At 44.7% G+C, this 17,318-nt stretch overlaps 2 protein-coding genes across 4 annotated transcripts; both read right to left on the reverse strand.

Annotated features, from left to right (window-relative positions):
- Positions 1-5: 5 nt before the first annotated feature.
- Positions 6-13,967, reverse strand: LOC119215469 (E3 ubiquitin-protein ligase CBL-like). The gene is made up of 15 exons (XM_037467667.2): positions 13,354-13,967; positions 11,661-11,908; positions 10,452-10,598; positions 10,196-10,352; positions 8,182-8,303; positions 7,895-8,032; positions 7,200-7,287; positions 6,816-6,947; positions 5,884-6,090; positions 5,632-5,748; positions 5,225-5,514; positions 4,771-4,932; positions 4,101-4,204; positions 3,733-3,918; positions 6-3,562 (listed from the first exon to the last, which is right to left on the reverse strand). Exons 1-15 carry the CDS (start codon positions 13,495-13,497, stop codon positions 3,219-3,221), a joined length of 2,586 nt encoding a protein of 861 aa, XP_037323564.2. The 5' UTR covers positions 13,498-13,967; the 3' UTR covers positions 6-3,218.
- A 230-nt stretch (positions 13,968-14,197) lies between these two features.
- On the reverse strand, positions 14,198-17,133 carry alkbh4 (alkB homolog 4, lysine demthylase). Of its 3 annotated transcripts, none has more exons than XM_037467705.2 (4): positions 17,023-17,131; positions 16,783-16,898; positions 16,177-16,365; positions 14,198-15,751 (listed from the first exon to the last, which is right to left on the reverse strand). In XM_037467705.2, the coding sequence occupies exons 3-4, from the start codon at positions 16,327-16,329 to the stop codon at positions 15,230-15,232; spliced, it is 675 nt and encodes a 224-aa protein (XP_037323602.2). In that variant the 5' UTR covers positions 16,330-16,365; positions 16,783-16,898; positions 17,023-17,131; the 3' UTR covers positions 14,198-15,229. The 3 variants fall into 3 exon arrangements, with proteins under 3 accessions (XP_037323602.2, XP_037323600.2, XP_037323599.2); XM_037467703.2 differs by having other exon boundaries at positions 16,783-16,895; positions 17,023-17,106; XM_037467702.2 differs by lacking the exon at positions 16,783-16,898 and having other exon boundaries at positions 14,200-15,751; positions 16,943-17,133.
- Positions 17,134-17,318: the final 185 nt, after the last annotated feature.

The following is a 17,318-nucleotide window of genomic DNA, read 5'->3' on the forward strand; positions in this document are numbered from 1 at the left end:
AAATGTTAAAGAAAATACTGTTTAATTAAAAATCTTAATGGCTTAGGCATGAAACATGGCAACACAACGAATGCTGAGGATATTAAAGACAATAAATAAAATCATATTTACAAAAGGCCATTACAAAACAATAAAGACAACTTTTAGTAGGCAAGTTCTTGTTGAAAATGTTAGTTACCATGACAACGCTCACCAGCAGCTGTGGCTGGTGACTGAGGAGTGTGTGTGTGTGTGTGTGTGTGTGTGTGTGTGTGTGTGTGTGTGGGGGGGGGGGGGGGGGCAGCGGGGTGTGTCCTCACACGGCGGCTCTTTCGTGGTCGAGTTGGTCCGTTGGAGCCTTTGGGACGGACCACATAAACACTGCTTTTTTTAAACGCCCAAGTTAAAAAAAAAAAAGAAAAAAAAAAAAATCAACCTACCAAACGTCAGACTCCACAAACTCAGCCCTGTGTGTGTGTGTGTGTGTGTGTGTGTGTGTGTGTGTAGGGGGGCTGGGGGGGTCAATGTGCAGTTTCTGCTTGTAAAAACTTGAGTTTTTGCCTCATTATTTTACATCAACTGGTTTCTCAAGTTACTCAAAACACATTGAGCCTGACTGGATTCTACAGCCATGTCCACATAGTTCAAAATGTCTTTTAAGAAAAAAAATGTATGCAATTTAAAATGTGCAGTCTGACTAATATGCCAGAACCGCCTAGAAGAAGAAGCCACAAAACCTGGTTTTCATCCGATCACCGACAGCAATGCTCCTCGTTGTTAAAAGCAGCAAATGTTCTACACGCCAGAGAAATGTCATGTTAGCGGTTAGGTAAATGTATTATTAATAAGCTACTACTGCAAAAAATATTTTTGCAACACGCAAGGCATTTCTCTTCACTATTCCGTTAGTGACTTAATCACATGCACGTTGGAAAAAAAAGAAAAAAAAACGCATGTAAATTCTCTGAACTGAAGAGGTCATCGCTGCACACAGCAGCAGCAGAGGTGCAAATATCGCAGCACGAAGAAAAGTGATCATGTGACTAGAATGGGGGGAGGGAGGGGGGGGGGGGCTTTGCAGCTGCAGTCCTTTGTGGATCTAACTGCCAACATTAGTATCGACTTTCAAGACTGCGGTACAGAAACAGCAAAGTACGGTTGCATTATGCATTCATTAACAAAAAGGAAAAGAAATGTCTTGTATAGTAAATGGTAAATAGTACCTCCGGATTGCAAGAAAACAGAGTATACAAGCGCTTCAATTATTGTGCGTTTACTGTGATGTATACAGCGCACAACCATTTTGTCCAACATTTGATATTTTGTGACTGAATTTGAATAAATATGACAATCCTTACAGAAAAAAAGGCTCCAAATAAAACGAGAAAGGGTGCAGATGTCATTTGTTTTGGTTCGTCTGCTGCTGGCGTGTGCAGGTTGCGATTGACAGAAGGCACGTTAACGTTGCAGAAATCAAAAGCGACCACTGAAGATCGATTTTTTTTTTTTTTTTTTTTTTTGTGTACTCTATAGCCTGACGGGATCGTCTGTGTTTGAGATGGGAACGTGGACTCGTGCTCTCGGCTCGTTTCTGGCAGTGAGAGCTGCTCTTTATTGGTCCGCTGGAAAGAAATCCAAAAAACCTGAGTGGTCCACAACTTCAGGGAACTATTTGGAGTTCTCACTCAGTCTCAATAAAACGGGGACAAATTGGGAGATCTGGTCCCACGGTCAGCGTTATTCACGGGCAGAGCCTGCACACACACAACCTATTGAGCTGATCGATTCATTTGCTGAATACGTACATTCAGACCACCGCTAAGGGCTCAGAGGGCACCCCTTCGCCTGCGTACATGACCAGAGCTCACATCACATCCACGTGGGGAGGGGGAGGGGGGGGGGGGCAGAACCACAAGACTCCTTTAAATGAAACTGCCTCGACCGGTTGGTTGCTTTGTGTTGTTCAGGGACTTTGTGTTTTAAAGGGTTGGTTTGGATTTACAAAAAGTCTTTTTCTAGAACACAAACAATCCAACCAGCGACTAAACAAACAGAAACTCATGTGTTCTGCACAAGATAAAAGGAGTGTTTTTGTCAATGGAGTCTGGTCGCAGGAGAACATTTAGAACACCAAGTGGTGACCGATTCTCTCTTTTGGTGTACCTTTGTCCCAATCTACTGTAAGTAGTGAACCCATTATGGAAAAGTACCTCTCACGTTCCCACCTCAACCAATGTGCACCATCCCCGTAAAGTCCTTTTGCTTATTAATAAGAAGCTTTATAGTAAGCAGACCCACCTTCAGCGTCACACCACCTGGGAGGGTGGCAGGCATTCACGGAATTAAACTTCAGTAAAAATCCAGCCAGTCAGAACTACAATTCATCAGTGTAACATTAAATTGTGTTATTTCATAACGGCTCCACCGTTGAGCCGAGAGGACGTACGGAATAAAGTTCAATGTGTCGAATACCATCGACGCGTACGGATCCAAGCCCTGCACGCCGGCGTTCACATTCATCAGCACTGAGCGCACACATACAGACACGCACGCCACAGAGTTAATCACTCATTTTTCTCCCGACAGCACTAGCGCCGCTACATGTACTCGCACGCCACACATTTGCAGAGAAGCCGTAAAAAGCACCAAACAAACAGAAGGGTGAACCGGGATCGGAAACCAAGACCATACGCAGGGTCCTTCTACCGGTCCCTGGAACTTCAACACTGAACGAGAGAAGGTGGAACAGAGGGGGGGGGGGGGCTAAAGAGAGCTCACATCGAAAGGCTCGCATTCTCCCTGTACGCTGCGTTCAGGTGGCATCGGACGAATGTGCTCCTGAAAGCCAAAAGCGGAGCGACCGCCGCGTACTTCTGAGCCCACAAGGACAAATAATCAATAAACACGTGGAGAGTACGGGTAAGCGAGAGGGTTGAGGTCTTTCCATGTCCCAACGGTTGACATCGGCGTAACAGTGGTCCAAGATAATCAAAATAATATATATAAAAAAAAAAAACACAAAACTCCACTTAGAAAAGCAAGTGACACCATGTGCAGTTCAAGACTGCAGGTGATGTCGCCTCCCGATGCAACGCAAACGCAGCTACTGGACCCGACCCTTCGGAGTCAAGTACTTGTGGCCCTGCAGGAAAGTGCTTGGTAAATGCTATCCATCATAATGGCACAAACTGAGACGGAGACCAGGAGGAGGGGTGGGGTTGGGGGGGGGGGGGGGGACACTATGTGGCGATGGAGACGAACTCTCGGAGGATGTTCTTGGCCGTCTCCAGGTTGTTCTGCGCGATCATCAGGGCTTTGTGGATGTCCTGAATGGAGTAGCCTTGGGACACCAAGCATTCGATCTCCCCGTTTAAGGTCTGGCTTCCGGCGGGAGGCGCAGGCGTAGGGGGGGCGAGAGGAGGAGGAGGAGGGGGGGTGGAGGAAGAGGCAGAGGAGGGACCGGGGATCTCGGGCAGCGGAGCGGGCATCTCCCGGTTGACGGGCCGAGGCCGCCGGTCCGAGTTGGCTCGCCGGGGGAGTGGTTTGGGGGGCCGTTCGGGCTCGCCGCCTGCTGCAAACATACCTGGAAACACGGGAGGAGGAGGAGGAGGAGGAGGAGGAGGGGGGGTTACAGTGTGGTTGTAATGATGATCACAGAGCTTTAGAAATTATTCAAATATGTTCCACCTCAGCGGCCTGGACGCTGGCATCACACCTTAAAAAAGGGCGGATGAAAAGCAACACGATTCTTACCGGCTTCGACTGCGGCGTCAATGTTGAGAGAGCTGAAGGCCGCCGAGGGGCCGCCCATGTCCGACATGGTCCTCCTGGTGGGGGCGGGAGGGAGAATGGGCCTGGGACAGTCGTACTCGTAGATATCCTCCTCAATGGCCTCCTCCTTCTTGTCCCGGGGAAGCGCGGCCGGATGCTGAGGTGGTTCTGAAAAACGAGTCAAAAAATACAATAAAACACAGGGCGACTGGAGGAAAAGTGATGGAATAAATACTACTTTAGCCGAAAAAGGCTTTATCAAGAACCTCTTATTTACCATTATTCTAGAAATGATGTGTTTAAGACACACAAGCGTTATTAAAGCTGTGTGCAGGTAAAGTGAGTGTTACCCAATTCAGAGGCCTGCGGCGCCTCACAGGAGGTCGCCTGCGCCTGGATGTTACACATGGACTCGTAGACGATGGGCTCCTCCGAGTCGCCGACGGCAACCTCGCTGCGGAGAACGAAAGCAACACCACTTCACATCTTCTGATGAAAAGCCTTTAAATAACTCATAAACAGACATAGTTAATACGCACTGGAACACTGGTTCCATCATTTCAGAAGCTTCTCTATTTTGTGACTCTTTCATCACGTCATCAATGCTTTAAAATCGCTGCATTTCCGTCAGCTCCTTTAATTTATTCAAAAACAAAAGACACAGCAAACTACTGAGGAGGTGTTCGTTGGTTTAGGAGTAGGTCCTCCATGGGGAAAAAAACAAATAAAGGCTCCAGAGCCCTCTGGTGGACCAAAAGAAAAGACTGCTCCTGATCCATAATTGCAGCGTTTTGGTCCAGAATTACAAATTGCCACCAAACCTGCTTTCCCTGATCTCTCCACCATAGTTCTGCCCAACAAAGGCGACATTTACACACAGCCAGGTGGATCATTTAAACTCAAAAAAGGCCAAACTGCACACCGTGAGACGGGCTTTGCAACGTATTCATCAACATCCGCTCTTGCGCCAGTCGGACACTCGATGCACGACCCCCCCCCCCCCCCCGTCCGCCCGCTTACCTGACGTCATTGTGGTGGTTGGCCTGCACCGGCGGTGGGGGCACCGAGGAGCCCGTTATTACCCAAGGGGCACCGGAGGCGGGAAGGGAGGTGGGACTCATGTACTCGTTCTCCTCACAGTCCGACGAAGGCTTCTCCACGCTGGCCGCCGCCAGCAGCGGTCTGATCGCATACGGACGACACAAAGCACGGTGAGACCCAGGCGAGGAGTGAAAACATACAAAGACCATGTTTTTACATATTGATGCATAGTTCCTCGTCTATGACAGCAGGGAGGACACCAGAATTTATACTGAAAAGGGTCTCCCTTAACTTCTCTGCGTTTTTCCAGCGTCACGCCACTGGGTGGGACTTTAAATGCAGACATACTTTTGTCCTTATTTCGGCACAACTTGTCCCCAATAAAGACAGAAACAGATAAAGACAGCATCTCGTTCCGGGCGGGGCTCAGTACCTCGCAGCCAGGCAGTAGACCACGTTGGTGGCCGCCTGGGGTTTGCTTCCCTCTCCACTGGAGCCGTTGTTGGGAGGCGCGGCGGACAGGGCAGGCGGGGCCTTGGTGGCCGGACGCGGCACCATGTAGTTGGAGGCCCAGGACGCCTGGTCAGGGGTAGACGGCAGCGGCCTCCTCTGGAGTCTGCAGTCCTGGCCGACCAGGGAGGGGCGCTCGGGAGGTGGGGGAGGGGGAAGCTCTCTGAGGGCTGGGGGCAGAGGTAGAGGCTTGTCTCTGTGGGTGGCTGCCATCTGCAGTGGGAGGTAAGGGGGAGGAGTTATCAACTGGCAGCAGAGTACACTCTGGTTAACAATCTGTTGCTCTTCCAGGATGTGTGCTCGCTCGCCCTCTCACACACACACACTTACTTTGGATGTGGCTCCCTGAGTCTGTGGGCTGTGGGAGCTGGAGGGTCTTTGCTGCAGCAGGTCCAGCCTGGGGGGCACTGGAGGCAGCTGAGACACTGGAGAGGGTGGGCGCTCCACCTGCACACACACACACACACACACGTGTACATTTAGAGCTGTAGCAAGTTACGACTATCTAACCAACAAGAGTAAGTTCCATTGAATGTTGCTTGGACGTCAGTGGATCAGAACATATGTATGTGATCCTCTGACCTTGGTGCAGGCCAGCCTGCTCATGACTAGGTGGTCCTCCAGGCGATCGTCCTCCTCCTCGTCATTGGCGGCCGCCTCCGCTCTGCTGGAACCCTGAAACCCAGCAAAGGAAGCCCCGCTGGCCTTGGGGTGGAACGGGTCCACCACGATGGGCTCGGTACCTTTGATCTCGCAGCGGCAGAATGGGCAGCCCTGGCCCTCCGACTCCTGGCGCACGCACAGAAGAAGCACAGTTAAAAGTAACGTTTTGCTCAAACCCAAATAACAGCTTCAAGCGTCTCTCCGACGGAGCCAGAGCAGATAGGAAAATACAGGGAGGTTATAAACTACCCATGAGCATCAGAAGGAGTCAACAATGAAACATAATTAAATTCCTCTAAATTTAACAAATTATTAACAGTGGGGAGTTTAATCTTTGGTAAATGTATATCGTGCTCATGCTGTGCCGGTTTGCAGATGCAAACTCTCCTAAAGCGAACACTGATCAGGTAACATTTCTGATCTGAATAAATGGATTGGAGTCCATCATTATTTCCACGTGCTTGAGTGAATGAAAAGAATGAAACTCCACAATTATGACTTATTGTGAAAACCGTGTGCAGGAAGTGGTGAGCTTAGTTGACGGCAGCTTAAAAGGCAATAGAAGCAAATGGCAAAATAATATTTTTAAATATAAAAAAAAAAAAAACGTTATCTTCAAGGAGAACATTTGCGGTTAGAAGAAAGACGGTGAGCTGCTGAGGACGCTGCAGCAAAATATATTTTAGAACCCCCACTTTAAAACCACATTCTCGTGAAGAATTTACAGTGATATTTGGCTGCCAGGCAATTTTCGGGGCCAAAATTGATTTGCAGTGAGTGTTCACAGCCTTCAGACTGACAGGATTTACAGAGCAGCTACAACGCGTTTGGATGAAATGTCTCAGCCTCACCTGCCACGCCGTCAGACAGGAAGTGCACATCAGATGTCTGCAGGGCTCTATCTTCACATCTTTGTCGTTCTCTGCACAGATCTTGCAGAGCTGGAAGGTGGAGCCCATCTCACAGTAAAGCTCATACTGCTCCTGCAGTGACGAAAGAACAAAGCGCACAGGTTGTTCACATTGAAGATCGCAGTTGTTAACGCTTACTGGTCAAACCCTTCTTAACCCAACGGGTTGCATTCCTTCATTGTTATTGGACCAATGCATTGCAGTGTATCAGGGAGGATCTTTTGCAGACCACTGCACTTTGTACTAAAAAACAAAACAAAAGCTCCCTGTGGCCTACCAGTAAAGGAAGATTGGTTCATACGTGAGAAACCAACCGTGACAAACCTGAGTGACTTTGATGTGGTCCTGTGGAGAAGGTTCACACAGCCCTGTTAGGTCCGGGTTCTGTGCACGGCCATCTGGGAACAGGTAGCTAGAGATCCGCCACAAACACACACACACACACACACACACACAGCAATAAATAACAATTAGTAATAATGCTGCGTTTTTCTATTCCCCATTTTTATTGAAGGGCTTTAAAACCCAAAATCCCTGTCTCCACGGAGTGGTGATGTGTATTTGAACTGCGGGTAAGAAAGCTGGATACTTTCTAAAAATATATATATACAGATACATATACATATATCCATGCATGCTGCAACAAGATGAATGGCTATAAATCAATCATTTTATTCATTTTTAAAACTGAGTTTTTTCTTTAAAATGTTTTAACTTCAGACCCTCCAACATCTCCTGTTGGGATCTTTGTCTTAGTGGTAGGTGCAGGAAGGGATATCAAGTTGATGAGTTTGCACTCTATGCAAAGTGTTCAAAAGTTACCTGACCCAAACTCTGACCAGCTGTCCCTGTGCTTTTTAGAACCGCAATACGAAACTCAAAACAATTGAATACTAGAGAAGACTAAGAGGGCTTTTCTTCAGTCATTATGGCAACATCCAATCTTTTCTCCATTTAAACCCCATTTACCCGAACATGTATAAATTGGTGCATTGACACAGTGTTGTATTGGGACTCACAATCCCTCTCTGTATCCATCAATGAGGGCTTGGAAGAGGGGTTTGTTATGGGGGATGGTCTGCAGGATGTTCCCATCAGCTGTCACGTAGCCAATGGCCCACTGGCCCAGCCGAGTGCAGCTCAGCCTGAAGATGTAGCTGAGAGAGGGGGAAACAAATCAAACAAACAGTGTTTAATGGCAGCAGTTTAAATGCAGTTAGCTGTACTTGACTTTTGATCGACCCCAGTTCGGCTCATCAAAGTCTTTAGGTCACTCATGTCTTAAAAAGGCTCGTTTGTGTCTCACCTGCCGGGTTTGTGGATGAACCTGTGCAGTCGGGCCTTGACCTCGTCGTAGGTGAGGAAGGCCATGTAACCCGGGTGTGTGACCGCCAGGCTGTTCCAGTTCCTTAGAAGAGACGACCATGGCTACAAAACAAAACACACAATAGTTAAGTTAATGACGAGTTTGTACCAATTTCAACTGTTTGAGACTCTTAGGCATTTAGTGAATTTAGTTTATTTTTAAAACTGTTCCCCCTTTATTTAACAATTTGTGCATAAACAAGGAGACCATTTGGACAAACTATTACAAGGGCAAGGGTTGCAGGTTTTTAGAAAGACAAATGAGTATTAGGTGATGAATTGGAGGGAAAAAAATGTATTTAAAGAAAACAGCAAAATAAAAATAAAAATGATCACGGCAAAGGTACAGAAAAAATGAAATATGCAAAAGGTTGTGTTGTATTTCTGGCGACCTGTGAAGGATGAGTTTGGTTGAGAATTGTTCATAATAACTGCTAATTTCTATATATAAAGTATAATAAAAAAATGTGTTAATTAACTTGATTTAAACAATAATTTTAGGCTAAATATAAATGCTAATGCCAAAAGATCAGCAGGACATGAGTGAATATGACATTTTATTACATTTGTGTATTACATTTCAATAATCCATTGATTTTTGTAGAATAGAAAATATGAATTCATCCTCTCAGAGAAAATATGCTGGTAGGAATATTTTTAGCCGTATTCTTTCAGCTGAAACCCCATCAGTGTAAAGTAGACCTACCAAATGAAAAATAAGGAACGCTTGCTTTAAGATCCAATAATCAGCCATTCAAGTTACCGTAGCAACGTTCCAGAGGCAATGAATGAGTCCGCGTGACTGTAAGTGCATGACAACGACTCGTCTCGAGAAGCTGTCACACATAGGTGAATATAAACCGGGTTTGAAAATGAATAACCTCTCAACAAATTTGACCCGCACGCTTTGAAAGGATCACAAGACTCTGTCAACAATGGAATCTTAATATTACTGTGGCCTAATCGCAAATTTGAATGCCAGCATTAATTTCAAACTATTTGGTACAACCCCATATCAAAGAAAAGCCTGCCTAACGCATTGAGTCATGCTTCGTTGATAATTGCTTCATCCCAAGTCTGCCTCACATCACCGCGTTCAGCTGAGAGGACTCGGCTCGAGGACTCATTACCTCAGTGGAATACATGTAGTAATGGTCAGATCTACCCTGCTATAGGTCTCATACTTTAGCCATTTACGGTCAGTGTTTTTTTTCCCTTTCTGGTTTTAATGCAGAAGGATTACGTATTGTACCTTTTTAACCCTTCAAGGTTGCCTGTGGAACTTTTGACCATTAGCTGAGCTACCAAGAAATTCGGAGTCGGTCCGGTTATGTAAACTCCTGCAGCACGAGACAATCAAAACCCATGCTTGCGTTCACATTATTCCCCTTAATGAAGGGGCGCCAACGTGCCAAGGGCCGCAGCATTGTGCCAAGGGCCGCAGCATTGTGCCAGCCAACGCTGAGAACAAGAAGATTTAAATAAGCGGTTTAAAAAATAGAATGTTTTAGGACATTTGTCAGAACTCACCAATACACCCAGGGGATTTTACTGAACATCAAAGTTTATTTTTTTTCTCAATAGAGCTATACAAGCCCCGTTTAATTCATTAATACAAATACAATTTCCATAATTTAACAGTGCCCCGATCAATGATCTATAATCATCGACAGTGAGCTCTTATATCAAACTCGTACGAGACACGTGCTTCCTTCCTTTGGGTTGAACTCAGACCGTGGGTCAATAATCAAGGAAGGTTAATGTTTTCTTGATTGACAAGACAATCAACAATTAACCAAATTTCTACAGTGAACATTCTCTGAACTCTGAGTGAAGACGTCTAAATGTTGAAGCTTTCAAAAAAAAAAAAAAAAAAACGTGAGGGTGTAACGCTTCACTGAATAACTAAACGGTGCCATAACATCCCCAGACGGCCCTGTTGTCGGGAGTCTTACCTGGAAGAGCCGGGTGAAGATGTCGAACTCAAAGACGGAGATGTAGTCGTTGCACGTGAGGTCGATGGTGGACTTGAGAGCCATGGCCTCCAGGCCCGAGCTGATTGGGTGAAACTCGTGGAGAGCCTGGCGAAATGTCCTCCATGGCACTATGGTCCTTCGGCACAGTGGAGGGAAGGAGGACCACGGTTACAAAAGTTAATGAGTTCGTAGGAAGCCATCACAAACAGAAACCCCCCCCCCCAAAAAAACTCACTTGTCCCCGAATGACCTTCTCCAAAATTCTGCAGCATCAGCTTTGGTGATCCTGAAGTTGTCCCCCTGAAATAAGCCATTGGGGAAGATGGCTTTTAGCTCTGCGAGCATGTGACTGAAGATCAGAGACAGCTTGGTGAGGTTCCGCCTGAGTAACAAAGCAAGGAGAGAAAAAACAACAAAAAGCGAGTGAGTGAGATTATGGGTATAATCAGTTGTAGATCTCGCATCACAAGACAAAACGTGTGAAGTGGAGCTTATCCATTACCAAACAAGGCAAATCATGTATTAACAGTCTTATTATTCTTATGAACGCTTTTTAGTCACACAGAACTTTAACATAATTCAGGGTAAATATGGCTGTAAAAGCTTTTGTACACTGAAAAATATTCCACTTTCTCTACTTTGAAAACGTTCTCTAACTCTCAAATTTTGAGGTAATGAGTCCACTTTTTGCTTTGAAAATAATTTTCCATGGATGGAGATCACACCTGTAGAGGTGCAAAGGACAGGAAGTAAGATAACTCTGTTGAGAGGACTGTACTGTGACTGTGATACATTTGATAACCTTTCCAATAGTTGTTGATGCAGAGCACTTAGGAGGAAATGCTTCATGAAAAAAACCTAAGTGTGTCAGAGGAAGGACAGAACTTCTCTTAGTAATGATTTTCTTAGAAAAGGGAAGTGCATCTGATTGCGACAGTTTAATCTTTACTTAGGCCAACATGGCGGCTCTGCTTCTGCCTAATGACACGTGGTGGACTTCATCACGGTGACGGAAAGAAAAGAAAAAATGAAGTGTGGAGAAACTGATCTTATCAACCCGAAAGATTAAAAGCTGTTTAGAAATGAGGCCACAGCGATGTGAATCAATCTACAGGAACAACACTGCAACACACAGAAACTTACTTAAGCTTATTCGTTTTTTTAAGAGTCAGCTTATTCCTGTATGAATACAGACCTGTGGACAAAATCGTTTAAATATAACGGCCTATTCTAAATGCACCCATACAAAGTGCAATTTTGAACTGTAGAGCCATGTAATGTGCAAAGAGTACACTTTTTAGATGAGAAATGGGTAGCATCAGTCAGCTGGAGTCTGGCTAGTTTATACCATCCTGATCTTCAGGGCTCATTTCATAAATACATTGCCAATTTAAAGACTCAATTCCAAAAGGATGAATGATATTTCATCAGGATATAAGCCAACCTGGGCTGGGAGTTCTCCTCGAACATCCTCTCCTTGGCCTCCTTAAAAAGGCTCATGGTCTGCTTCGTCTTGTTGGTCAAGTTCTCCATGACCACGCGGAAATACTCGTTCTCCCCGAGGATCTCCATTTTGCCCTCGTACCGCGACAGAACGGTGCGTAGGTGCTGGTAGGTGTCCGGCAGCAGGTCCAGGATGTAGGGCGGGCTGTTCTTCAGCGCCACCTTTGGGTTCTGGCACAAGCGCACCACCTGTATAGCACGCGCACACACACACACACACACGCACACGTGTACACATTGAAAGGCGGTAATGGTCTTTCAACAAAAAAATAAAGAATCAGGTGCTCATGTGTAGAATGTTTTTCTTGTTGGAATCATACCTCCTCCCCTTATAGACTATGACAGGATTTTGTCCTTATGCATCTCAATGATCAGGGACTTTTTAAACTGAAGATGTTTAGTTCAGGTAATTGAATACTGACTTGACACGAAATGTAGGGGTTTCTTTTTTTTTTTTTTTTTAAGATCTTTGGAGGCATTTTACTTTTGGCTTGGGCAGGAAGGAAGCAGCGTAAAATAATGATAATAAATGAGAAAACAGGAAGAATGCACGTGTGTTACTGAGGACTTTGCAACATGACACTCAGTTAACAAACTGAATGTTTACTTCATAAGTCAGAGTTCATAAATCTATTTGCTTTTACATGAGGAAATGTATGCATGTAATTAAACTGATGTTCACCACAACTCACTGTTCCCCTCTGAACCACAATTCATCACGTTTTGCCACAACACAATTCCACTACAATGCAATACACACTACTGCAATACCCCATTATCCCCGAGTACTAAGTGGAAGCATATGACTGGAAGTTTTATAAAACCCTAAACCTCCAACGGCTAAACGGATCAGTCCGTGCCACGTGACACATAAACACATCATACTATGTAGCATAAAGGCACATCTACGTCTGTGTGCAGAGCAGTGCACAACGGCCATGCAAATGCTGTATTGTACTCCATCTTATCCGACATCTGTCTCTTTTCTCGCTCCGGTCCGCCCTGAATTAATCGCCTGTCTCTTCAGTCCTCTCTGCCCTTTCTTCTCTCCTAACTAGCTTGGAAAAAGATGAGCAGCACTGACAGCCTGCAATACGAATGCAAAAGAATTTATCAACACAAAACACATCTCTTTTAATCCAGACAAAATACTCTTCCCCCGTGTCCACACAGCCCAAGTCAACAGAATCGACAGAATGTCATCACTGTAGCCCAATTCACTAGACATCATCCCAATTAGATAATGCATCAGGGACATCAAGTCATCCTCCCATGTAAAAAGGTTTGATCCACGTAGACAAACTCACAAATGATCGCTATGATCTCTGGTGATGCCTCTGCAATTGTGTTTATTGAACATGAAAGTTGGGCAATAGGTCCTGGGTGTGTGTGTGTGTGTCTGCTTAGGATTAGTTAATGAACACGTGAATCGGAATATTTGTGTTTCCCAGAATAAAGATAGAAAAGGAGGAAGCTCAGAGTGATTATAGCCTAAGCTAACTAAGCGTTCCGGGTAACTGAAAAAAAAAAGTCAAGTGACTCCTTTTTCAGTTCCTTGTTTTATGTAGGGTGGTTATTATTTTCTTCTTCTTCCCTCTTTACCGAACGTTTTCGCAACCACACAGTGTCAATACCTTATCCATGAGTTTCCAGCATTTCTCCACCATTTTCTTATCGACCACTGCAGGCTGGTGAGGCTGCAGAGGCTGCTGGTGGGGCTGAAAGGCGTCCTTCATCAAGCCGATGAGACCGGCGCCCCTCCTCGGATTTCCGGCCATTAATTCCGTCGGCGACCGGGGGTTAGCCCCGGGGGCTCAGGATAGCCAACCAGCGATTGACTCCCGACACGTTTTCTGTTTTTTTTTCTTCCTTCCAACAAAAACGACCGCTGTTGCCGTCTTGCCACCTACCTATGCTTCCCACTTGTGCTCATTTGTCATGCAGGGGCTGTTCCAGGAGCAGAACAAAAACGGCTGTGTTACGCTGTACGCGACGCAACTTGCTAGCTAGCATGCTACATTTGAAAAAGCCTATTCTCAGTTTTAAGTCAGCCGCCGGATAAAAGCTTACGACATGCCCGTGGGGTCAAAGTGTCTGCCGTCAGACTCTTGGGTATCTCTCCTCGGTGACAGCAGCTTAAGTCGCCCAGAGAAATCCACCCGGCTTATAATAAACTCGGGGTGTTAATAAGCCACATAAGCGATCAACAGACAGCTTGTGCAGCTGCAGCCCACGTCAGGGCAGCCGCTGAACGAGGACATCCGGCCGCAGCCTTCAAAATAAAAGGGGCTGGCCAATGAACGCGTGCAGGACTGCGATGGTAAATGCAGCAAAGACTGTTTTTTTTGTTGCAGTACTGTTATTTTAGAATACTGCAATGCAAAGTATGGAACAACTTTTAGAACCACAGTAATGTTTAAAGTGCTTGAACACTTTATTTGGCAAGGTAATTGCACCGTTTTGTGTTCCTTAATGATTGACCTTTTAGGTGGAAATACTTTAATAATATAGTTACATATTAAGCTGAACAGTAATGAACCAGATCTCACGATATGCATGGTATTATAATCATGTAAAATAATCTAATCTGTTGTGGGCCGTTCTGCTCTTACTTTTACTCTTTTGACAATTTTAATTTTGAATTCAGGACTCTGAGCAAACACCACTATTCTATTGTTGCAAAATGGGCCATTATGCATCCTAGTAGTAGTAGTAGTTTAACTATTGTGATTTTTATTTTATACCAAAAGGTATTGCAATGGCATCGTGGGAGTTAGTGTAATTACATCAACAACTATACAACTCCCTAACATGACCCGAAAAGCAGTAAGTTGTAAAGTATACAATGTAGGTAGTAAATTAGTTGAATCATAAAACAACTACTCTGATATGATCCTTTCTAAAAGGTGTGTTTGGCCATATGTGAGCTGCATCAGAGCAGCAGGGATATGGAGAACTGCACATAATTAGCCACTTCACAATCTTTATGATTCTTATGCGTGAACGCAACACACCAGAGGCACAGCAGCTGTGTGTTGGGATGGAATCTGTGACACCCGAGTTCCAGTCCCCACTGCAGGAACTGTAAGCACACACAAACGTCTTTTTCTTTTTTATTAAAAGGTAGAGTTGAAAAGGCTGAGGTCTGCAGAAAATACGGAAACAGCTGGTGTTAAGCTATTTTTGCCATTTCCTCATAAATTAAGGAATTGGATAAATAAATAAATGGCCAGCAAGCAACCATTTTATAAACGAACAAATTAGTACATGTCATTCAAACTTTTTAGAAAGCATTAACCGCTTGTTTGATTCACTTTTGTGGTTTGTGTTGTTTTGTTTGAATTCCATTCTTCATTTTTCAATAACTGTATTTGTCAAGAAATTATTGCTGCATTCCCCACCATCGGTAAAAACAAAAACATTGTGTAAAAATTACATTTGTACAATTGCATTTGTTAAAAATATATGTCTCAATTGATCACCTGAATGTCTGTTTTTCCATAGATGAGCTTAAATTGGAGTTCCTACAAAGCTCAGAGAAATGTTCAGCAGCTGAGCTCCGAGCTCTGCCTGCTGCCCTCCAGGCAGGAACTCAGCAGACAGCTCTCTGTAGGTGCTGCAAACTCTGCGCCCCCGAACGTCGTCCCTGCGAATGGCGTGCTTCCACCTGTGCCGCGCCTCGCCGTATAACACGACTAAAGACCTGCGAGGAAGACAAACAGCCACCTGGACTTCCTCTGCTAGTCCTAACTCTGGCAGACCCTGCTCAACGGACATGGTGAGGGTAGTGTCTGATAACATGTTGATGGTGACGAGCCGTTCCCCCCACAGCCAAGAGTCGTCCAGGTGTGGATCGATGGCGGAGCCTCGCTGAGGATGGTAATCCAGATTGCACTGCTCCACTGGCTGAAAGTCAGCGAGACTTGGCTCTTGTTGCATTCTGAGCACTAGTTTTTGGCTCAGAGCAGGGAGTCCACTGAAGCCACCGAAACGCACTTTCTTTTTCTTAAAGTTAACCTTGGGACCAAAGTCCTGCAAAAATGTGAGAAAATGTTTGTGTTTATTTCATCAGAACAACAAATACAGTGTATTAATATGTGGAAAATCTACAAATATTTGCAGATTTTTTCATCTCCACTTAATGTTAAACTTCTATAGTTTGAGGGTGATGTGTGAAACCTGATCCAAACTCACCAATAGTTACACATTTATAAATGTCAAATCAACCCGTGGGTGTGCACGGAGCGTAGCTATAACGGATAACAGAAAAGAAAACGCCCACACCAATCCAATACATAAGCTACTTGGCAAACTATATAACTTGTGCCCCAGGCCTTTGTTAACTTGTAATTGGGAGGCATGACCCTGGAAACCTATTGCAAAGTCAACAAATGTCGCTGGGCCACGTTGTGTATGCGGGCTGATGCCATTCAGAAAACACAATTGTTCCACATCACCTGTTTCCTTCTACCAGACTGAGACTCATTCCACGCATCCCGGTCCATGGTGCAGATCAGATTTTTCTCCTCCTCTTCTGATATGAAGCTCTTCCGCAAGAAGACACCGGGAAAGGGGAAGGACGGGGCCTCTGCATCTATGTGATCTGCCATCCTCGTCTCCGGATCGTAGAGGAAATGATGCACAATCTTGTGGGACAAAAACCAAAAAAAGAATAACTTCAGGTATACTCTGTATTAATGCGACATAACATGGCTGATGTTGTCTTTTCTGATGATAAAGTATGATTTGATACAATGACATGTGCATGACGTCAGCCAAGCATAGCATAGAGATAAGTGGAAGAAGTACTCAGAAGACCAAAGACTGAAACATAGATATAAAATAGTTTACATACATGAATATAGATAAAGACTAACAATAGGTCGTAATGTATTTACGTAGAATAACCAGTCAGTAAAGTTATGATATAGTTGAGGTAGTTATAATAACGATATTTTCCTATGAGTTGTGGCAAAGTTGTGCACAGATAAGTGATAACAATGTTGTAACGAGAAAAGCTATAATGAGCTAAATACTAAATACGGTATCATATTGTAACATACGTTTTCAAATTGTCTTGTTATAGCGAGATCAGAGCCCGTTGATAAAGCTTGTCCTGTGAGGGCTTCCGTAGCTGATATTATCGACTCGGGCTAGCAGCAGCTGCGTCCGTTTCCTGCTGATAAAACGTGTAAAATACATTTTTCATTTCAAGATATTTACCTTAGGTTCCTTAGCCTCTAATTGTCCCGTTCCCTTTAAAATGTCACACTTGAGACACCGCCGGATGCCTTTACACGCACATAAAGCGGCGCCGCTATCAGTAGCCGAGATCCCATCCCGCGTCATCATTTTCTTCTTCTGTTAATGTGCAGGTGACGAACCTGTTAAAACACGTAAACATCGCCACCTAACGAGACGCGGTGTCTGTGTATTCCATGCATTATAAAAAAAAGTAACCTATAAGTCATATCATATTTAGAAATAGGAAATTCTACACAATGAATACTTTTGCTACTTTCTGTTTAATCTGAAGCTGATTTGTTTGTACTTTTGCTCGTTGAGGTTTTGGATGCAGGACTTGTACTTGTAGAAGAGT

The sequence above is a fragment of the Pungitius pungitius genome, chromosome 16 (genome assembly GCF_949316345.1).
Source record: "Pungitius pungitius chromosome 16, fPunPun2.1, whole genome shotgun sequence".
NCBI lineage: Eukaryota > Metazoa > Chordata > Actinopteri > Perciformes > Gasterosteidae > Pungitius > Pungitius pungitius.

Excerpts from the sequence above, each read along its gene's own strand:
- LOC119215469 (XM_037467667.2), bottom strand. The coding sequence starts at position 13,497 with ATGGCCGGAAATCCGAGGAGGGGCGCCGGTCTCATCGGCTTGATGAAG. Across the intron at positions 8,033-8,181 it reads TTCATCCACAAACCCGGCAG|CTACATCTTCAGGCTGAGCT; the intron begins GTGAGACACAAA and ends CCCCTCTCTCAG. Across the intron at positions 7,288-7,894 it reads GATGGATACAGAGAGGGATT|CTACCTGTTCCCAGATGGCC; the intron begins GTGAGTCCCAAT and ends GCGGATCTCTAG.
- alkbh4 (XM_037467702.2), bottom strand. The coding sequence starts at position 17,071 with ATGATGACGCGGGATGGGATCTCGGCTACTGATAGCGGCGCCGCTTTA. Across the intron at positions 16,366-16,942 it reads TAGAGGCTAAGGAACCTAAG|ATTGTGCATCATTTCCTCTA; the intron begins GTAAATATCTTG and ends TTGTCCCACAAG. Across the intron at positions 15,752-16,176 it reads AGTCTGGTAGAAGGAAACAG|GACTTTGGTCCCAAGGTTAA; the intron begins GTGATGTGGAAC and ends ACATTTTTGCAG.